Genomic DNA, 23,584 nt, shown 5'->3' on the forward strand with positions numbered 1-23,584 from the left:
TACCCAGTAACTACTCTCCTCAAAGCAAGTAACTCTAGCAGTACAAATTCATTGATTGTATTATATATGTGATAAAACACCCGTGCATAATCAACTTATAGTTGTTCCTTCCTCCTCTCAAAATCATATTTGGATTGAAAGCAATGCTAATCCCCCAATTCATTATTCCAGTTGACCAGCAAGAATAAGAGCCATCTGTGTTTGACCAGCTTATTTGAGTTCTCCGAGTCAGCCTCGGTTCATATTCCAGTCAGCAAGTATAAAGCGCTAAAGCAAAAAGCAATGGATGCCATCCTACCAAACTACTATGGATAAATGCCCTAAAAAGGCATGGTTCAGTAAGAAAAAAATTCATTTCAGTGTGCCAGCTATTATGGGGATTTTTCTCTGAGCCCCCGAAAATAGTGATTTGATTAATAAAGAATGACGAATTAGGATGTTTTCTGTCACCGGGATACTCAACTTTGGCTTGGATAATTGGCTCGGATACTTTTGGATACCGGTTATAGAAAATAGCCTCATTCATGGTTCTCGTCTAATAAAATCTCATCTTTAGGAGGCCCAAGCTTGAGTAAGTCATCGGGGCACCTAAAGTGGATTTTTCTTCGTATTGAATTATACCCTTTCTGATCGTTTCCCTATTATTTCCAGGTGTTGATTCACTAGATGCCGGTACTCCATGCCAAGTGGTGATGATGCAGTAGATGACAAGACTGTCGGTACTTGATCCAAGAGTTGATGGTGGTACTCAATGGCTTGTACTCTCAATGGTTTGTACTCGATGCCAGTAAGCCAAGAGTCGATACACTCAATGTCAGGTCTTGATGCCGGTACTCAATCCAGTCGATCCAAGTAGCAATGCCAGGTAGGTTCGATCCAAGTGTTGAGGCACTCGATGCTTAGCTTGAATTTCGACTTGATTTTATCTCACTCCCCATCGAGGTCTAATATAAGCACCCATGTTCTATACCCTCCACCCTCCACCTCACTTACGCATACGGAACACAAGCCTCATCAATTGGATTGAAGGAAGGGATTAATCGACAATGCTTACTTACAATGCACCCGTTTAGGATCATCAACAGACACTTTGGTTCATTCACGCTAGTCCGGTAGTCCCAGTAAGGGAAGGAGAAGGATTATGCCCGCCGAGAGAGATCTTGATTCATGGAATACATATTCGGACTAGGCACAAAGTTGGCTTGGAATAGATTTCACAAAACCCGCTCATTTGCTATTTTTATTAAGCTCAATCTCCTTTTTAGGGGATCGAAGGCTTAGTTTATCATGGGTACTCATATGAATTTTTCATTACTGAAGATTGGTACGAAGTCGCTTGTCCGCATCGGGCAAGGCATTTCATGAACTTTCTATATGAATCGGTGGAATCAAAGCCCTCCTATAACCTCGAACCTAGAAACTCAAACCTGCGGAAGACAAGTTAATACCTAGATTTCATGAATTATGTGTTACTTACGATCGGACTACAACCATCGACAGATAGGGACATACAGTGACTGATTGCATTTATTGATACATCCACTGAGAGGGGTGGGCCAACGGACAGATCGGAACAGACCCAAGAGTGTTAGTGAGTGCACCGATTAGAATTGATTGATCGATTGAATACCTGGTTCGGAGCAGGCAATCAAATCGCTTTGAAATGAATTCACAAAACCGCCTCATTAGCCATTCTTGATTAATACATTCACCTTTTTTAGAAGCTGAATGAGCCATGATGAGCTAGCTGGATTGATAATCCGAATGAGCTTTCTAGATAAGAATTCTGATTCGATGCCTTCCAAAAAGGAGAGAGAGAGTTGGTGGCCGCTAAACGGATTAGTGGCAAAGGGCAGGTAGTCGTGTGCCAGGCGGGGATGAGGATTCAGACCCTTCCTTTATTGAATAAGGGCCCGTCTGTCCTAATAAGATCGAGATGTCCGAGTTCAAGATGTCTTGGGGAGGGGATTGAGAGATCGAAGTTGACTGCCGAGTGGGACATGTCTTCCTTTCTCCCCTAGTGATCGCTAGTTAGTGCTCTCATCCCGGATGGGGTTGTTTCCCATGCGAAAAGAATAGGGCCCCTTAGAAAAGAATTTGCCTCAACCATAACCTGAACAAACCAAAAGTAGGATAAGATCAAGATGGAGCCAATCCAAGAAAGAACTAGGGCTGGGCGAGCCTGCTTAATCCAATAAGCTGGGCCCATGATGGGGAATTCCTGATAACATGTCTAGGATTGACCAGCACCATATAATAAGAAAGGCCACTATGGATTGACTAAGCTGAGGGATATTGGGCTGGCCCAGCTACTGATAAGGCATGACGAAGAGAGGATTTGGATAATAAAAAGGCAGAGAAAGAAGGAGAAGCCCGATTTGCAAGAGCAGTGGGGCGAGGGGCAGAAGCAGGGACGGAAGGGTCAAGCCAAGAATCTCACACTGCAGTCCAGAAGGGATGGGGTTCCAATGGGACCAGGGAGTGCAACCCTTGGTTGAAGAATGGCCACACACTAATAAATAGAGAATTTGCAGTGTTGGAAGCGGAAAAGAAGCCCAAATGGATGAAGAAAGGAAAAGGGAGGGGAGAGACAGATACGGATTATTTGGTGAGTAGGAGCTTTGATCGAATGAATTTTCAAATCCCCCCAACATTCTCTCTATCTGCCGATCCGCCTCTAGCTTCTAACCCCGCCGAACCTAGTCTCGCCAGCCACCCTTTTTCTAAGAATTCATTGAGGCAACCTTATCGACTGGGGATCATCTCCCTAGACTCGTGGCTGGGCTCACATAGAAGAAATTGATTCGATGCTGATGCCTTTATAATTAATGGACCCATTCCATCTCAACCCCACCCCTTTGTTTGAATATGTTGAACCCGAAGGAATAGGGAAGTGGGAATAAGTGAGTTATCTTTGATTGGCTCAAGCCCCTTCAATAATGTGGTCGAGTGTGCTTTCGTATCCTCTCCTTTCAGAGTCAAGCCTGCTTACGCATCCTTGGCGGAGGTTTTCACATCTTTCTCTCCTATTCTTGCCATTTGAGGAGGCGGAGGTTTTGATGCATAATGACATATATAATTCATTCATGCATAATGACATAGAGAATATATGCTTTGGCGGAGGTTTTCACATCTTTCTCGCCTATTCTCGCCATTTTAGGGTGCGCAAGCAGGCTCGACCACTATTTACCCACCCACCCCAATCCCCCGGAGGCGGAGGTTCCACTAAGGAGAGGAACTACTTTTCCGCGGAGGGCAAGGAACTAATAGGAGAATGGATTCAGATCTGATCATAGCTTTCTTATACGATAAGCCACACGGGAAGCTAGTTGGATCACTCACGCTTGCCTATGTCCTATATATCCCCACGAACGAAGAAACCTAAACATCCCCATTCTCAACAGCATCACGCTCTATCTGCTAGCACCAGGTCCCCACCATAGAATAGAGTCTCAATCACACACTCCAGCTGAAAGAAAGAAGAAGAGAGGCACTTTGATAGAGATAGGTAGGTTGTTCGCTAGTTGGGTAGGTAGGGTAGAATTGATAACTGATACGCCGGGTTCTCTTGGAAGGTAAGGAGAGATTGAAAGGCCAAAAGGTAGGAGGGAGAGGTAGGAGATGGCATAATGACATATATAATATCTGTCATAATGACATATAGAATTCCTCTCCTGTTAGTCGAGCGATGGCGGCCTTATTAGTTCTTCTCGTTCCTCCCTTTTGGGGCCCCTACCCCAAAAGAGAGTTGCTCGTTTCCTCCCATGTACCTCTCCCATAGGTTAAGATTTCGACAGGCTCACCCTCACCCATATGATGGATGAGCGATAAATCCCTCTCCTTGACAGTCGAGTGTGCTAATGCACCCTCACCCATTAGAATGGGTGAGTGTCTCCGTCCCTCTCCTTAGCAGTCGAGCCCCTAACGGTCCTCACCCTGCCGGGGGCATGATGGCGGCCCTCTCCTTAACAGTCGAGCTGATGGCGGCCTTAACAGTCGAGTGTGCTATCCTTGATGCTTATTGGGTGGTGGACATCGGAATGAGTGACTCCATCGATGGCGGCCTTTCAGTCGAGCCATGCGTTAGCATCCTCTCCTTTTAGTCGAGCGATTTTCATTCCTCACCTAACGACTTAATTGAAGGGGCTGGTCATTATATATGTAATTACGCTTTAGGCTCTCATAATCGATCGTACCCTATATATCGTATACAAATAGATATATCTCATTATATATGTCATTATGCTTTTACTTTTTGAGGGGAAGAAATAGAAGGCTTACTGAAAGGTCCGGGTGGAAAAAAATAGTGAGAAGGGTTGGGTTGGTCCTTTCAGTTTGAGGGGAAGAAAATAGTATCCTGAAAGGTATTACCAGGCGGGTTGGGATAACCTACAAAAATTCTGAACACAAATACACAAATTCTGCAGAAGGGTTGTTTACCCTGGATTGGAGTCTGCTGATCAATCAGACAAAGGTCCCCAGCCAATAAAGAAATAAAGACATTATTTTCTTATATTTCAATACTAAGTAGAATTAGCTTTGTAATTGTAATGTTTAGCAATTAGATTCCAATACGTGAATATCGCTTTATTTAAGCAATCCTTGAGTGATTCCGTCCACCCACCATGCATGGGAAAGAGACCTGACCAGCCCATTCTCGTTTCCCCACGCACTTACGAATGATGAAAGTAAGTTCCTGGCTCTCAGAAGCAGTCAAGTTCGCACTGGTCTGGGCCTGGGGGGGGTGGGTAAAGATCGAAGGGGGGATTTGGTTACAATTCCTATTGACGCCAGCTACCTATCGGATCTAACAACCGGTGAAGAGAGAGAATGATCCTGGAACATGAAGAAGCATCGCGAATAGACATCTCGTTTGTGAGGCCACTTGCGGGCATTTTCTGCTACTTACTAGGGACGTATCCACGACCAGTGCTATTCGGACCTCTTGTCCAGGCAGGGTGGGTAAAGTCGAATTCTACCCAGGTCGGCACATCATCCTATCAGTCAGGGTGGGTCCGCACAACCAAAAACGGACAGAGGAGTTGGAGCTGGTACCGTTCGTATATCCGTTGACCCATCGATCGGATTTCATTAAGGGCTGGGTGGGATAGATAGACGATAATTTCCTATCCGCAGGGCAAAACAAAGAATGTCAAAACATATAATGCAAAATACAATTTGCTCGTCTCGTCTGCCGCATCACCCACCTGGTAATAGGGATCAGGTATACCCCCCTCGTCGTAGCCACCTGGGCGAATGAAGGATCTGGTGGGACCTGCCGCTCCCTCCCGCGTCTAAAGGGGATGTCACAGCAGCTCTTCGGATACATAGAACCCTCGCATCAGCCCAATAGCAAACAACTAACTGGGGCAATAGACTCCAGAGTGCCCATTGGTTGGCGTTGTATTGCCCGCCTTGCTTGCTATGCTATGCCGGTTACCAAACTTGACTTCGAAATGGGTCCATTTCAAAACATTGGAAATGTCGAAGAAGTCATAAACCTACCTGTACAAAACTATTGAATGTATCACCGTATATGATATGCGAGAGTTTCGCATCTCTCCCATCTGGCTGGGGTTTTCCCCGCCAGAGACGAAATAGGACCGGGGGGGAGAGGGGGGGGCTACAAGCCCTCTCCCATTGCTAATAGTTCATTTGACCTTTCCTGATGGCCTTAAACAAGCGGCTTTAACCACTCACTGGGTTGGGTGAAGATATCTCCTGAAGTGATAGGAAGAGGACACTCGACGCTGGCGGGTTATTATCCATTCATCACACCCTTTCGAGATCAAAAGGTGGATAGATATAGGTCTAGCAAATCATCCGATGAAGTAGCAGAGGATATGGGTCTGATTCCCATTATACGCGATGTGATTAATCAAAAGGACCGATCCAGCAAGATACGCTCGCATTAAGATCTAAAACTCATCCTCCACCTCCAGAAAATGTTCGAAACAAAAAACTGACAAGAATACAATGCCGCATTCCCTGAATATCGAGAAGCAAGAGAAGATCTATTAGGAAAAATATTTCTCCGAGACAGAATTTTCACAGTTACATCAAATTACAAGCCATATGAAAGTCGCCCCTTTCTCATGGAAATTTACCCATCACAGAGATGCACATAGGGACAGAACGAGCTTCACATATACCTTTTCCACTCAATCCAGAAACAAGATCGGATGTCATCCCAGTTTGTCTCCATTTCCATGAAACTATTCCTCAAGCGAGGCAGCCGATAAGTCACCGAAAGATTCGTGTGAATAATTCAATGGGTAACATAACTCGTTCTAAAGTGTCCAGTGGTGATCCAATATCTATTGAAGAGAATTATGTCAGAATCATGGGGAGAAAAGTGAGGAAATATTCCCATATCGAAATATCAGTAAATAAAATAGCGGGAAAATTTCTAGATCACCTAGAAAGAATGTGGAGAAGAACCAAAACAAGATGGTTCCGCCTACTGGAGAAAAAAAGGGTGCCGCCTCCTACCAAAATCCTGGTTTTCGCAACAGTTGCGTTCTTCCATGCAAGAAAAAGACTTAGAGAGGATAAATCCCTCTAGATCAAAAGGAGTATGCTTAGGCATCTTATTCACCGAGCACAATAAAATGAAGAAAAATTCGTAACATTCCGAATTCTTACTATTATTGAAGAGAAGGAACAGAAAAACCCGGATTCCTACTCGAACAATGAGTCTTATTGTTAATAACGGAAATTTATGTAGCGATTCAACTTATTGTTCTGAATCCCCTTATTGCGATACCAGGAAGATAAGAATCAGAGGAATCGAACTACCTACTCATTACTCGGAGGTCAATCATAGAACACCAAAAGTTATGGTATCTTATGGACCTGACATAGGTCACATCCCTCACGACATAAGATTGAAAGATCTGAACCTTCCCCTTCAGAGCAGGAACGAACGTGGCCGAAACAACTACTACCTTTGATCGGGGTCACTCATGGATAGACTTCGCATCTATCCATCTATATATCTATCCGGATATATGGAGATAGATACGATACAGGGATCTATTTCCATCTGTATAGGTATCTAGGTGTAGATATCTATGGATTTGTACAGATATGGATCTATATCTACATAGATATCTAAATAGATAGATATAGATGTATGGAACATCTATATGTGGATGTAGACATATACCTATCTAGATACGGATATGGATATAGATGTGTATCTGTATATTTCTATATCTATATCTAGGTACATATATGTAGATGTATCCATATATGTTATGTCTGCCAATGAAAGATTGGATTGGTAAAAATTGAGTTGGGGGATATCATGCAAAACGTGCGTGAGAGATCCCCAATTTTGACGAATCCAATAGGGATGGGAGGGGATAAAAACTGACTCTAAATTGTTCCATTCTCGTTCGGTACGTGGGATTTGATATTGGATAATCGTCTTTCATTTGAATAGTGAGCTCCCCATAGTATGAATTATGGATTAAGTAAGGGTAGAACTAAAAGAGCTTGCCAGGATGCACCCTACCTGGCTCCAGTAGTTTGTTCCTTTCTCTTTCTGACCTGGTTCTTTCGAGAAGACTAAGGGAGAGCCAGACCCGATGAATGAAACCTTACAAAAGAAACTGAAAAGAAAGTGTAGCTGCGCTCTATCCCAGCCAGTGTGAGTGGAAAAGTCAGTTCCACTGGTAGAAGCTCCTGGGACATGCTAGTGTACTATATGACCATTCGATCTGTCATTGATCAATTCTTACACGCGTGATTGATATTCTACCTATATATATGCTTGAAACAGAGAAGCAAGGGAGATACTACTTCCGGTGGACAGGCTGGCTCCTCCTTATTTCCTTCCTTACACACCTGCCAGCAGGACCTACGCAGGTATCACTTGAATAGCTTGAAATGGCTCTTACCGATTTATAGAAGAAAGGAGTGGAGAGGGGACCTATTGCACATTCTATATGGAAGGAAGCTCGATAGGTAGGCTCTCATTGCTGAGAGGCCGACCCATAGATGAGTTTTTTTGGTTCGATTGTATTGGAATGAAATCCAGGTACGCTGACTCAACTCAAAAGGGGTCAGAATGCAAACAGTTTCTCAAAATGCTTGAGAGAGCACAATCAGAGGAATATTAGTACTCTCTTATTTCAAACGGGAGTATTCTCCCTTTATAGGCAAGTATCGAGTAGCATAGAGTCCAAATATGAGTGCTGGTCCTTACTAGAAGCTGGTACCAGGTAGCATGAAATATAGAATGATCAACTGCTTGTCAAAGGTATAAGGGCTTATTTCCCTAAAAGGTATAAGAAGCCATCTATCTAGTGTAACCGTCTATCAAGTCTCATTTTAAATTCTGTTCTATCCCTTTCTGGCCGATCTGACCATTTGGATTATACGGCCGTCTATCTATTTTGGACTAAAGGAAAGAATTGTTTACACAGCCATTCTCCAAGGCTGATCTATCTTTCAGGTTCTGAAGCCTACTATCTAATATAGAATTTGAAAAGAATTCTTATGAGAAGGAAGTATTGGCCAAACTGCCCTTTCAGATTCATATAGTCATCTACTTTTATAACACTTGAAATGAAAGGTTTTCTTTCTAGGGAGGTTATTGATCTTATCCTCCTAGAAGGTGAAATCCATTATCCCCCTTTCACCTTTATTATAGGCAGCAGGATCTACTGCAATAGGAACCAGGCGAAGGGAAGCTGGTACTGCTACTCGATCTGCAACTGGTGGGACCGCCGCTCAAACTCAAACTGGTGGATTTCTTTTTGAAATCCACTTCTACTGTCAGCTTCTCCTCCGCTGTTGTAAAAGCTACCATATATGCCTTTAGCCCCCCAATTTCAGAATCAAAGCGGTCTAAATATCGATCTGCAATGGGGGAACGAACGTAGATAATATCTTGTAGTGCACTTAGTCTTCAATCCCATATCACCTCTATGTGTCCCATCATTACGACCCTAGACCCACCTTAGACACCTATCACACTGAATAATCCATGTGCCTAAAAGATAGCTAGGGGAAACAATAGAAAATGTAGGGGCACCAATGCTCTTAGACCCACCTTGGCCACTCTTACCACCCCAACCACACTCACCCGAAGATTCTGTAGCTCAAGGAGTGCGGGAAAACGGGGAGTGGCATGACCATTAAGGAAGAGGAGATTTCTTGTCTTTATCTAAACTACCACATGCTCATATATAACTACCACCATAACAAGGAGCCGTAAGGCCGCTCGACCATAGGGGAGAGGAGGTTGACCCGCTTGTCCGCATCGGGCAAGGTGCGAAGCCGCTTGTCCCTCTGGGGGGCAAGGTAGAGTAAGTAATTGATTTGTTCATAATGGAAAGGAAAAGTTGAGTACTTCAAATGTGATGTGGTAAATGATGTATGGCCCTATATTATTGCAGCTTGGGTCACCGCCCGATCATAGACTGCTTATGGTAGTGGGTTCCTGAAGTCTATTTCCGGGAATCTTGTAGCTTGTAGATGGACCATCGGGCTTTCTAAATAGTCCTTCAAGTCATATAAGTTCTCGGTCGCTTGCAATTGAGTTCGTCCAAACATAGAGAGGTGGATATGGATCGATGGATGTAAAGCACATACATAATCTTGTTCCATCATATATAAGGTATCGTAATCAACTTCCTCTAACTTCAGATGTTACCCCTTTCATTAGAAAAGAGAATAGAAAACCAACCTCGCGTGCGGGGAACCCCTTCATGTTTAGGGCTATTATAACGATCAGGACCGAACCATCATGCTGACTTGTTTCACTCACCGCCGAACCATAGAGTAGAGCTTACATCGCAAATAACAAGTATGACTGAACAAAGAAAGAAGGGACTCGTACTAACTACACTACTTTCCTTCTTGTTCGAACCAGTGAATACCACTACGCGGGCTTAAGGAAATGACCTTTCTATTCATTCATCAAAAGGTAATTCGGGCCGGTAGGAAGCTCCCGTCAATCTTTGGGCCACCCTAGTTCTTCCATTGATTGAATGTTGCACCTCGAACCATAAGCATCCAACCGGCATCTCCTGGCGAATTCACCACTTGTCACAATCATATATAATCTAATCTAATATGTCTGGATGGATCGGGATGCACACTGTCTGTATTGAATTTTCTGTCGCTTACTGCACTTCGTTCATGTGATAGTTCGGAGAGAAAATATGTATATGAAGAGAGTTGGTTTTGGAAGGTGCGAAATAGATATGTATTTACGTTGTTCAATGAGCCCTTGTAGTGGTGGTGGTTGACTGATCATTGCCATTATCTAGTTAGTTGTAGATCGATCGGCTGCTATGAGATGGTGAGCTTTTCATTCCGGGCTTCTAGCTTCTAATATGGGGATACACGTAGCTGGTGCAGTAGTTACTACACATGCCCTAGGTGTTGCTATTTGGGTTATTGGAAAGGTGAAAAGGTCGTAGCCGGTGAAGACAAGTTAAGACAAGTTTAGTTACATTGCTATTGCAATTGGTAGGACATATGCTCCAAAGACGGGTGCTTACCTGGCTGGCTTGTGAGGTTTTAGCTGGAGGTCGACTACATCAGGTGCAGTTCGGTGAGTGCAACGGATGCCTCGCTCGTTACAGTCTCCGCTCAGATAGCTGTCGGTCCCTGCGCCACCTACCACTCTGAGCTCTCAGGCACACACAGCCTGGCTACTAGTACTAGCTAATCCTGACCTTAAGCTGACCCAACACCTATAGAACGGAGTGGTCAGTATAGATTATATGGGGCGATACTATTGGGGCTCAAGTGACGTGTAGTAGTAAAACTGACTGCTATGGGCGTTTCGCATGCGCAGACGGTGACTTCTAGTTTCCCGCCCCCGCACCGGGTCTATCTACTGATTGAATGACTAGTCTAAGCATAGGTGGTCCCAGTCAAATCTATTTTTCGACACTTTACATTTATTGATAGTATGATGAGATGGAATGACGGATATAGCCAATCCCTTTGATTAGTATGACTAGTGGTTATTATGACTAGTCAATTGCTCGCATAAAGAATGGATAGGAGGGCATGCTTCTTTGGCATCGATTGGTAATACTTGCATGATGGGCCTCAGTTTCCATACGTAGTGAATTGCTATGCCTTTGCTTGGTCATTTATCATGGAAGATAGAAAGTGGATCTGGACTGGATAGGGAGGCCAAGATATATACCCTTTTTTGTGAAGACTGGCGCAAGGAATGGCATTAGCTATGATGGGTGGATCAGAGCATATGGACGGCTAAGCATTGAGATTCGAGTGTTTTGTTGCATAAATAGTTTGCAGCATCAAGATCGAGTGGGATTGAGTGAATCGCATAAACGAGCATGAGCTTTGGTCTCGGTCATAGGCATGTGGATAGTTGCGGGTGGGTGAATCAACGATGGCCCGCATCAGGATCGAGTGGTTTGGCATCTGCACGTGGCATAGAAGCTATTGGTGAATCGAACTGGGGAATCAGCAATTGGTGTTGGCTCAAGATTGATCAACATAAGGTCATCAAGTCTGGATATATGCACTTGCTATGATATACGATGAAATTCTGCTCTTTGATGTCCCTAGTCGGGACTGGTCCGTACTGGTAGGTTGGTGACCCTGCTTGACTCAACGGAGATATGCAGGGTGGGTGGGGGGCTACTGATCGGTGACCTGACCTGCTTGGCGAAGATCCATGGATCTGTATTGTACGGTTTGCCTTCCCTAGGTGCACAATGTCATATAGGTGGTAGGTGTGCTCCCGGTATAGATAAGGTGGGAATGATGCCCGCTTATGAGGTATGCTCTCAGGTATCCGGAGTAAGGTCTCCCGCTGGGAGCAGTATCCACGGTGCTCTCAAGTGTAAGTGCCTAACAGGCTATCAGGTATAGATGCCCAGTGTGATGGGTCAAAGGGATTGACATCTAAGTTACCAGGTGTTGGCCTTGAATTAGTTTATCCCGCAGCAAAAGCAGTTTATTACCCCGCTCCAATTTACAGAGTCTAAATTCCATATCCAGGTGCTAGTTGATTCCGTAGTTACATAGCTTGTTCCAGTCCCAGTTGATGGACCAGTTTATCCAGCAGAAGTTTCACCTATTGATCCACCTACATACGCACCAGAAAGATCAGTTTACCCAGCAACAGACCCGACAACATCATTAGTAGAAGGTGCAATGCTCCCCGTATTTACCATCACGAGAAAGCAATTGGGGCCCCCCTTCTGATTAATATAGTGGGCGGACCATACATGGGAAAGTGAGACGCGGGACCATTAGAAAAAACGAACGACGCCGGATTATTAATAACGGCCGACCGTCATTAATAATATGCTACTCCTTACCGATAGATCCCACAAGAAATCTCAATCCTCGCTAGTGCTTCTCAGGCACCGACTCCAGCTTCTGGACCAATTACAGAGCTAGTTTGAGTACCAGGGCCTATAGACCGAGCTGATCCAGCTTTAGAGTCCCTAGTAACAGATCCAATTCCAGCTATAGAAGTTTCAGTTTCATCAGTCGATCGAGTTGAACCAATTAGAGGTTACCCATCACCTTGAAGTCGCAGCAGATCATCCTGTTGTTGACCTAGAACCAGAGGTAAAGGCGAGAGAGACATATCCAGGCACATAGGCAAAGCTACGCACGGCGTATCACCTTACCTATTCCCACACAGAGCAATCACTATCAATGAATGAATAGTGCCAAATGGTGGGTAAGATTTTGTTGTCTCGATCAGGCCTTTAGGCAGCGGTCGTATAGAGATGAGGCATAGTAACGAGACTGAACAACGACGATGTGGCATGCACCCCAGCGTGATAACTGGAACTGTGGTATATAAATAAAACAAGGGTGGTATCAAAAGCCAGAGAAGACCATACAAGTATTGGTTCCAGCAGACTAAGACATAAGCCAATAAGCACCACTACACGTGCTCAGCTGAAGAATAAAGCAGCACCCCTACACGTTGCGTCGTCGATCATCCCTACCAGTGAAAAGCTCATACACGGTACCAAAACACCCTTACCGGTGCTAAGATCCTACCCTTATTGAAGGTCCGTTAGCTACACCAAAGGTATCATGGGCAGGTGCATGGAAAGCACCGGAGGCAGCAGCACAGTCCACATCTTAGTAAGCATAAGCAAAGATGACACCCAAAGTAGAAAAGGGAGTGTTACACAGTAATTTGTCACCGTTTGTCACCGTCCCTATTACCCCTCTCCCGCACACTGGAGGACTCATTCCGGGACCTGTGAGAAGTGACATGACCCGAAACCACCTGCATCATATTCCTCGAAGTATGAGCTTCATATGCCCTGAAGACATCTCCTGTAGAATACCCATAAAAAGACCTCTTTTTGCATTTGCGCGGTTCCACAGTGTACTGCTCGCGCCAATGGGGGAAATCCTCTAAAGAGGGCACACCATTGGCGCTCTGTCTCAGAGTCACACTCGCACCAACTGAATTGGGTAAAGTTTTTAACAAACAAGCTTCCGAAGGTTCTCCTTAACCCATTCACCAACTGAATCCTTGTTGAGTTAGGATGGTTTCGCTTCGAATCTCCATAGAAGGGAAGTGGTTTGCCACCTTTCATGGAAGCTTCTAAGTGATAAAGCCAATCCCATTGAAATTGTGATTGATCTTATCTCCTTCCCCTCTATCTATAAAAGCTTGTCTCTATGCCTTGAGCAAGCTAGTTCCAGCATAGTGCTAAGATAGTGTGAATTCCAGGAGTTCAAGAGATTGAAGTTGCAAGAGCCTTCTTTGCACCCATAAGGCCAAATCTAAGTGAGGAGATTCTTGTCACCAAAGAGAGAGAGGCTTGTTTCCCATCCTAACAAGCTTTGCAAGACTTGTGTAGCTGACTACCCAGCCAAAGGAGGATTTGACGTCAGAACAATGGTTGTATTCTTCTTTGTTATTTATCAATAATAGATGACTATCATTGTGGTTCCACTCTCATTGTCCTTCGTAATGATTGATGTTGAGTTATATCTTTTCTGACTGATATATAATTGCATCTATTGGATTTTATGCTTGTATTTATGTTGTTCTTTGCATGTGCAGGTGTCCAATCACGGATATCGTGGGGATCGTGACCGTCTGAAGCAAAGGAACGAGAGCGACGTCTCTTCTACGAATATTAGCGTTGGAATCCAAGTAGGTTCTCATCATCCACTTTTAATTTGAAATTAGGAACTTGCGTGATAGCATTGTTTGATTGTTGCTAGACCCGGTCTGGGCTAGTAGGGATCGTCTCTGTCCGCAGAGAGGATTTACCTCCACAACAATTTGGTGACTCCACTGGGGAGTCTTGTCTCTTTGGTTCTCTCGTTTGATTGCTTAGATAGCTTTCTGGGTTGAATTTCTTGTTGTCTCTTGCTTCCTGGTCTGCCTGGATACTGTTAACCAAGCCCTGGACTGCTTGTTTTTATTTTTGACCTAGCAAGCTTGATTAGCGCGCTTTTTTGCCTAACAATCGCGCCAATTGGCGCATGTTGCTCAAAGACAACCCGCGCCAATCCCTTAAAAGCGCGAGTTGCAGCCTGACAGTCGCGCCAGGCCTGTCAACTTTTCCAGTTTGCTTGTTTTCAAGCCCTCTGAGCTTGGATTTGTATCTTGCCACGTCTTTTTCAATTACTGGAGTGTGTTTGATCCTTGTTTGACTGGTTTTCGACCTCCATCCTTCGGGTGTTTGCCTCTTTCCATCGATTTCACATTTCAGCCCTAGGGCATCTAGTGGCTTTGTGCATCGAGCCTTCCGTAGGAGTCTTGGGTTCTTTGATCGTCCAGTCGACTTTGTGATTACTCTTTTGCATTTGCTCAGTAGTTTTCAAAGCTTTTTATTGTTATTCAAGTGATTTGCTTCTTTTCCGCTTGGATTTCGCTTGGCTTCGTTTGGGCTTAGATCACATAGCTCATAGAGGTCTTTGTGTTTTCTTTGGATTTGAAGGACTGCCTTGGTGTTTTGGGTATTTTATTGCATTCTCATTGAATGAAGTTTGTCTCTTTTACTCGGTGTTATTGTCTCTCAAAATTTGTTTAGTGCACTTTTCCATTGAAAAGGAAACGAACAATCTCTTTTGCGTTGAATTAGTTAATGGAAATTAGAGTTTTTCATTGATTAGTGACTTAACAAAAAAAAAAGTTTTCGTTTATTGCCATTCGCTGCATTAGAGTGGTTCTTGATTATTTATGCTCATTTTGTTGGATTGAAAATTCTCAACTCTCTCGTAGTTAGTGTTCATCGAACAAAATGATATACTTTGGCATATAGCTTGCATTTAGAGAATTGTGAGAGATTACATACGGTAGGACCTGGAAATCGAAACCTAATCAAAGATCAACTGTAAAATGAACTGAATGAACTTAAAAACGCATTGGAACATAACGCTCACTGTTTAGAGGTCTAGGCTAGAGACATGCTCCAGCGTCGTTAAACCTAGTCATTGTTGTTTCAAATTATGGTTGGGTGATTCCTCCTTTTGTGACTCGATAGTGGTCTAGCACGGACTTGAGCTCCCACGTACCGTCGAGTATATAGGGGAGACCCCACTAGGTTATCATCCTTTATCCACAGGGAAGCCGTGTCTGCCGCATTACAAGCCGTAAGGCACCGAACATAGCATTCAGGAAGATTGACTGCCGTACGGGTAGTCCTTGGTTTTCATATGACTGCCAAGGTGTATATGCAGTTTTACGGATTTGTTTGGTAAACCCTTTTTCCTAGTTCTCCATAATAGTCACTTTTGGTCCTTTTCAGACTCCTTAAATGAAAAGGCTCATCTGAGCATTTGTCACTTCGGGCTCACTAAATATTCGAAGGAGACTAGAGTCATCATTTTGTCCTTTTCTCGACTCTTAAAACATGAAAAGGTCAAGTTGTGTCCTTGCGTCTTAAAATTTATTTGGCCATGATTAACATTACCTGGTTAGATCTTGTGTGCATTAGTTTGAGTAGGGTCCTTTATCATTAGATTCCCTTAGGTTTTGTTTGAAGTTTGTCATCCTGGCTGAACCATCGATCCCGTCTCCCGTTCCAAGTGATCAAGGGTCTCCATCTTCCGTTGCTCCTGAGGTACCGGTTGTGAGTGATACTCTTCCTGTTATCTCGAGTATCCAACCGATTAACTCTCGTGCTCCGGACGACGAGGATTACGAAATTCATTGGAACCCTATTTGGGAGCCTGAAGAGGACGATATTCCTTTTACCCCCCCTGGTGTTTCGTCTCCAATGTCTACCTCTCACATGGATGAGACATCTCCTAGAGTGAGTGAGACACCCGTTTTGTCGAATATCGACACTCCTATCTCGGCCACTTCTCCGGTACCCTCACACTATAAGTCGTTGAGGGATAATATAAGTGCCAGGATCCCTGCTTCAAGTACCATGTGGGACCTCCGTATCACTCCCACTGCGGGATCTTTTGTTTCACAAGTCCACAACATACCCGTCTCTTCAATTGCAACGAATCCAACCGTTTGTGTAGCACATTCAACTCCAGTTGTTAGTGCCGTTACAGCGTCTTCAGCTCTGACTACTGGTGCTGGTCCCCCTCACGGTCAAGTGAGTAGCGGCCAGCCGGCACACACACCCAAAGTTGTTCATCCCGTACAAAGTGCACCACCCTCTTCTGGTCCCGTCCCAGGAGGGGGGCCATATGATCAGTATGGGCAAGCTATTCAAGATCCGAACGCGCAAGGTCGATTCTATTATTACGATTCTACTGGTCAGTTCCTTTATCCTTCTAGACCCTTGCCTACTCAACCTGTTGTTGAGGTCTCAGTACCATTATCTGTTGCTTGGGACGCCACCACTTTCCATGGGGGCCAAGCAATGCCTAGACAGCTTCAGGGACCGCCTAACCAAGGCCACCCGTCTTATATGAAAACCCCCCAAGGGCAGCAATATTACGACCAGTCTTACACATGACAACCTAGGGGCCCACAAGGAAAACCCTATCAGGGACAACCTTCGGCCGCTGGTGGTCCATCTTTTACTTATCTGACTCAACCTTCCGGTTATCGAGGGCAACCTGGTACCCAACAAGGTTACCCGTCTGGACAATCAGGACAACCTGGTATCCAACAAGGTCAACCTGGTATCCAACAAGGTTATCCCTCTAGACAAGCAGGACAAACTTATATTCAACAAGGTCAACCGGCAGTTCAGCAGGGGCACCCTTCTGGGCAAGGGGGTCAGCCTTACGTACAGCAAGGCCAACCCACTGCCCAGCCTAGTCATCCTTCTGGACAAGTTGGTCAACCTCAAGGTCAACCGGTCGTCCAGCCCGCTCAACCATCTGTTCCGCAAGGACAACCCTCGGTTGCACAAGGACAACCTAGTACCCAGCAAGCTCGTCCTTCTGGGCAAACGGGTCCATCCCAAACCCAACCAGGACAACCTTCCGGCCAGATGGTCCAAGCTCAACCTGTTCAAGGACATCCTTCTGGGCCCCAGACTCAAATTGGTTTTCAGATGCAAGGTGGATTTCAATCCCAACCTTCTTACCAGGCGCAGCCTGCTTACCAGGCTCAGTATGGAGCTCAGCAATCGTATGGTTACCAGAAACCCCAGGGGAAAACTCAGTTCACCCCTTATCAAAATTATCAACAAATGCAGGTCACACCTTATCAGAATTATCAGCAACAGTATGTTGCACCTGCAAGTCAAGTTGCTAATCCATGGGGTGCTGGGGGGCAGATCCAGGGTCAGCTGTCTACTTATGGACAGAATCCTTATGGCCAGAACCCCTATGGGCAGAACCCTTATGGGCCAGGCCCGTCCGGACAAAGTCCATGGGGGCAACCACCACCTGGTTGGAACCCTAGTACTACCTCTCTTCCACGGCCACAAATGTCCTTCAATCCTCAGTTACCTTTCTTAGCGACATTGTAACTGCCAAATGTGTCCAAATTGACAAATGATCCAATTGTTCATAATCCATATTGGCCACCAGTTCCAACCAAGATACCCGGTGATTGCCCGAAATTCGATGGCAAAGCTGGCGAGGACCCTCAAGCCCATGTCATGACCTATCACCTTTGGTGCTCATCCAACTCGTGGCTTGATGATTCCATCCGGCTCCGCCTCTTCCAAAGGACACTCACCGGCTCGGCCGCTAAGTGGTATATTGAGTTGAATCGCGGAACATTTCAAGATTTCAACTCGTTGGCTATGGCATTCCTAACTCATTTTCAGTTACCCATTCGGTATGAGACAGGGACGCATCTCCTTACGTCTCTCAAACAGGACACGACCATGCATATATCTGATCATATACATGAATGGAGACAGCATCTGTTAACACCCAGGCTGTTCCCTTTGACTCCTGAGGGAATACGGCCGGGGTAACCACTAACCAAGCTTTGGATCACAGGTTCTAACCAACCTGTAATCAGAGAGGGCTCTCTCTTTGACTGTTTAACTTTTTTCTTAAGGATCTTAGGCTAGATATGAGGTGAGGGTTTGGTTTGAAATTTTGGTTGAATGATGTCTTTCAGTACCTAAGGTGATATCTTCAGACAATTTTAGACCATTGGGCAATGGAGTCTGTGGTTGCAGGTTGTTTGAATTTGTTGAGTGTGATTGTTGAAACAGCAGGGCCTTTTAAATATTTCATGAAACAAACTTGAAATTGTTATGATGAAGTATGTTTAACCAGTGGAAGGAAATTAAGAAATTTCCACTAAGTTGGTGATGTGAGAAAGAGATGTATTGACCAGGAGCAGGTTTGAATTCCTGAACAATAATCACTGTGAAAGGTATAGTTTGGAAGTGCAGCAATTAAGAATCACACTCTTATAACTATAACTAAGGAAAACATACATAATAGCATAGATTGAGTTATGGTCTCCCATAGCTTACCTAAAAACAAAAGGGGCAGAATCTCGGATCTATCAAAGGCTAAGTTAAAAGCGAAGATGGATGTAGCTGACGGGAAACAATATTCAATTCCTGGGGTACTTAGAGCAGTGCAGAACCCCGTCTCAGTAAACAAATGATCCTGTCTTCATGGAATTGCAGAGGTTTGGCCAGCAAACCTAAAAAACTGGCCCTTAGAGATTGGCTCCTCTCCTCCAAATCCGACATTATTTTCCTTCAAGAAACTCTGGGAAAAGGGTTGGAAGTGGAAAATATGTTAAACTCCATTCTCCCAGGTTGGAAATTCACAGCAATCGACTCATCAGGCCATTCCGGGGGGTTGGCGATAGGCTACAAAGAAGGAAGAATTAAGGTCATGAACCTATGGGGGTCGAAACAAGTAATGGGTATGGTGATCATTTCCCCAGATTTTTCCTTTCCCTTTTTGATTGTTAATATTTATGGCCCCTGTCAAGGAAGGGAGTCATTCTGGAACGAGTTGTTGAACAAATCTTTGATGAAATCGCCCCTACTGATTGTGGGAGGTGATTTAAATTTTTCAATAGGGCGCGCAGAAGCATGGGGCCCTCCAGCAAGGGAAGACCCCCTGTCAGACTTCTTCCACAGCCTTCTCTTGGATAACAATCGCATAGACCCGTCCCCCTCTAAACTGAAACCTACCTGGAGGAATAGAAGGATTGGGGAGGATCGAATTGCAAAAAGATTGGACCGGTTCCTCCTCTCTGAAGGTTTAATCTCAAAGGCTCCTATCTTCAAGCAATGGGTGGAGGAAATTGGCAATTCTGACCATTTCCCTATTTTCCTTGATATCTCCTGCCCTTCCCCTAAACCTCCCTCCCCCTTTAAATTTAACTCTTCATGGCTACAAGATCCCTCCTTCAAAAATCTTTTTGTGGAAACATGGATTCATCCGGACAGGGATGCAAGGGAGGACAAAAGTTTTTTATTTATGGAGAATCTCAAGAGACTGAAGAAGGCAACTATTTCCTGGGCAAAGGATAGGAAATACAAATAGAATGAAGAATTACATAGAATCAGGGAGGAGTTGAAAATTCTGGAAAGCATCGAGGAGGACGGCTATATCTCGCAGGCAACCAAGGATAAAATTCTTCAATTGGAGAAGCTTCAGAACAAAATTCTTTTGGATAAGGAGGAAGAATGGAGGCTCAAGAGCAGGGCTATATGGCTGAAAGCAGGTGACGAGAATACCAGCTTTTTTCATAATTTTGCAAAAGGGAGAAAATCTGTTAACACCATTTGGAGTCTAAAAGATGAAGAAGGTAGAGAGGTAAATACTTTCACAGGCCTCTCCGGTCTTGGACAGAGACACTTCCAGAGTCTTTTCTCAGATTCGGGAGAAGCCACAATAGCTGAGGTTATTAGAACGGCACAGTGTTTCCCAAGATTTGTCGAAGAGGATGAAGCAGAGGACTTATCAGCCCCTGTTACCAAGGATGAAGTTGAAGCTGCCATGAAACTCATGGGCAAAGATAAAAGCCCTGGGCCGGACGGGTGGACTATTGAACTCTTCCTCTCTTTCTTTGATCAAATAGGTTCTGAAATAACTGATGTAGTTGAAGAATCAAGACAGAAAGGAGAAGTTTACAGGCCCTTCAATTCAACATTCTTAGCCCTCATTCCTAAAAAGGATGATCCAGAGACCTTTGATGACTTCAGGCCGATATCTTTATGCAACTGCATATACAAAATTATTGCAAAGGTGATAGCTATAAGAATTTCTCCCATTCTGTCAAGGAATATCTCTATGGAACAATTCAGGTTTTTGGACGGAAGACAAATCCATGAGGCCATAGGAGTAGCACAGGAAGTCATTCATAGTGTCAGGCAGCAGAAAAAGAAAGGGGTGGTCTTCAACTATTCTTTCATCAGCTGGATAATGGGCTGTATCTCCAATGTCAGCTATGCGATACTTATTAATGGAGCTGCATCCCCTTTTTTCAAAAGCCAAAGAGGATTAAGGCAAGGATGTCCCTTATCACCTCTTCTTTTTCTTCTAGTGGCAGAGGGCTTAAGCAGGTTGATTCACAAAGCCAGAAGAGAGGAGAAGGTAAAAGGTATTGAGGTAGCAATTAATCTTTTCATTACCCACCTCCTTTTTGTCGATGATATATTGCTTTTCACTAATGGATCTATCAATGAAATTAAAGAGCTTAAAAATAATTGATCTGTTTCTAAAAGCTACAGGCATGCAGATTAATCATAGGAAATCCCAGGTATCTATGGCAAACATTGAAAGAAGGGAAAGATCCTTGATGCAAAATCTCTTCCCCTTCCATCATCAACAGCTGGAATCCCCTTTTAAATATTTGGGTTTTTGGTTAAAACCTTTAGCACACAAGATAGAGGACTGGAACTGGCTCATTGCTAAGATTGAAGCTAGAATTTCACACTGGAGTCATAAATGGCTGTCCAGAGCAGGCAGATTAACCCTTATTAAATCAGTTCTACTAGCCATCCCTGTCTACTGGGTAGCCTTAACTTGGGTTCCAAAAGGTGTGATGGAAAAAATCAGGAGGATCTGTAGCAAATTCTTATGGGCAGGGGCTAAAGAAAATTCTGTCCTCCCATGGGTAGCTTGGGACAAGCTGGCAAGACCCAAAGATTGGGGAGGATGGGGAATAAAAAGGCTCCCCGAGTTTAGCCTTTCATTGGCAGCCAAATCAGGTTGGCGGCTTATTTCGATGGAGAATCTTTGGACCAGAGTGGTCAGAAGAAAATATATCGACCCTGTCCCAATGGAGGACTGGATCAGAAGCCAGGAAAAGAGGAAAAAAAATGTTTCAGTCGTATGGAAAGCAACGATGGAAGCTTTCTCTGTGATTGAACAAGGGCTAGCGTGGAAGATAGGTGATGGAAGTCATTGCAGGAATGGAAGGGATCCCTGGGTAGGCTGTAATGAAGCTTATGCCCTATCCCCAGGCTTACTCAGGCATCTTGAACACAAGGGCATTTATACTTTAAACCAGGTGGAGAAAATTGGTCAATTTTCAATATGGGGACAGGCTTGGAAGAGTGCAGAAGATCTGGGATTAAATATCAGGTGGAAGAACGAATGGTGTTCTTATATCCAAGAACTCCACCGTTCTAATGTCAGGCTCAAAAATGAATCAGATCTATTGATATGGGCACAGGGGGAAACAGGAGAATATGCCCCTAAGGATGGTTACAATTTCCTTATGCAAAAGAAAGGTTGGGGCAATCCAGATTGGTGGTCGAAACTTATCTGGAAGCTTAAAGGACCTGCAAAAGCCAAGATTTTCCTCTGGTGCATGCTAAAAAGGAAAGTCCCAACCTGGGATACATTGCGAGCCAGATATCTAGTTGGACCAGGGAGATGCCCTTTGTGCAAATCAGAAGAGGAATCTATTAACCACCTTTTTATCACATGCGCTGAATCAAAAAAGATTTGGGGGGAGCTATCTAGTCTGCTCAACATCAATGCACAGCTGGGTGATGATCCTTTGGAAGCGGTTTGGAGTAGGTGGTGGCAAACCTACAAGGAAGGGAATATGAGAATCCTTCCTCTTATTTATTTCTGGGGAGTGTGGATTGCGAGAAATAAGAGCCTGTTTCAAGATAAAGACATCCCCGTTGCAATTACAGCGATAAACTGTGCAGCTATCTACTCTGCCATTCCTGTTCCTGATCTCAAAACTCCTCAAAAATTATCAAAGCCTGTAAATATCCAAGAGGGTATTCCCTGGGCCTTTTTTGACGGGGCCTCTCAGAACAACAAGGCAGGGGCTGGACTGTGTATTCACTTTAATCAAGAACATTCTCTTAAAGCCTCTGTAGGCCTCGGACCAGGCTCAAATAACTTTGCTGAGATTTCTGCTTTACGCTTTCTTCTATGTTTGCTTCTTCAGCGAAATATTCACTCAATTCAAATTTATGGTGACTCTTTGAACGTAATCAATTGGGTGAACGGAAATGCTGCATGTCGAAATCAAATCCTGAAGATTATTCTTGAGGAAATACAACACTTAAAGTCATCCTTCAATGTCTTCATCCTATGCCATGTATTCAGGGACAGAAACGAGGATGCCGACAGGTTCTCTAAGGCTGGTGTACAACAAGTTTTGGGAAGCTGGTCAATTATAGAATACAGGTAGGGGCAGTCCATCGTTTCGACAGACCCTCCTTTCGAATAGCCTCAGTGATAGTGACACTCTGTCTCTATACGCTTTCTTGGTCTTGGATATTTCTTCATATATGTCTTTGTTCCTCTACTTCATGTTTTAATATGTGGACAATTTTTTCATAACGGAACTCCATTATATATACCGCATCATACTGATCTTATCATCTCGCCTGAAGATCTGAAAACAGTTTTGTAAGAGTGTGTTTTTTCCTCTCTGTAGGAGACCTCGAACTGAAAAAGGTTTCTACAGTTTTAGTGCTCAAAGACTCGCCCAAGGAGGAAGACCGAACAGGTAGCTATATGTCCATATCTCCGGAGTGTTAGTTATCTGAACTCCTTTCTAACAGTCAATAAGGAGTGTGTTTTTTTGTGTAAAAAAAAAACTATTCTTTTTCTTTGCCATTAAACTATGAAACACAGAACATGAATGGATTATGAAGGAAATAAAAAAAACATAACGAACAGGTTAAAGAAACTTATTGTTCCATGAAATATGCAGGAATCCTGTAGCATTCAACAAGCACACCAAAACACATCAGACAACAAAGAACTTTGG

The 23,584-nt window shown here is 44.1% G+C and overlaps 1 protein-coding gene across 1 annotated transcript; it reads left to right on the forward strand.

The window, feature by feature from the left end:
- The first annotated feature begins 7,184 nt into the window (after nucleotides 1–7,184).
- Nucleotides 7,185–22,999, forward strand: LOC149233274 (uncharacterized). The gene is made up of 3 exons (XM_089382143.1): nucleotides 7,185–7,285; nucleotides 19,905–20,941; nucleotides 21,072–22,999. The coding sequence occupies exons 1-3, from the start codon at nucleotides 7,185–7,187 to the stop codon at nucleotides 22,997–22,999; spliced, it is 3,066 nt and encodes a 1,021-aa protein (XP_089238269.1).
- The last annotated feature ends 585 nt before the right edge of the window (nucleotides 23,000–23,584 follow it).

This window comes from Pinus tabuliformis, chromosome J, assembly GCF_031772625.1.
Source record: "Pinus tabuliformis cultivar Carrire ecotype Pingquan chromosome J, CPIR1, whole genome shotgun sequence".
NCBI lineage: Eukaryota > Viridiplantae > Streptophyta > Pinopsida > Pinales > Pinaceae > Pinus > Pinus tabuliformis.

Coding starts and splice junctions, on each gene's coding strand:
- LOC149233274 (XM_089382143.1), top strand. CDS start 7,185: ATGGATATAGATGTGTATCTGTATATTTCTATATCTATATCTAGGTAC. Junction 7,286..19,904: donor GCCAATGAAAGATTGGATTG/GTAAAAATTGAG, acceptor ACATAGAATCAG/GGAGGAGTTGAAAATTCTGG. Junction 20,942..21,071: donor AAGAGAGGAGAAGGTAAAAG/GTATTGAGGTAG, acceptor TAAAAGCTACAG/GCATGCAGATTAATCATAGG.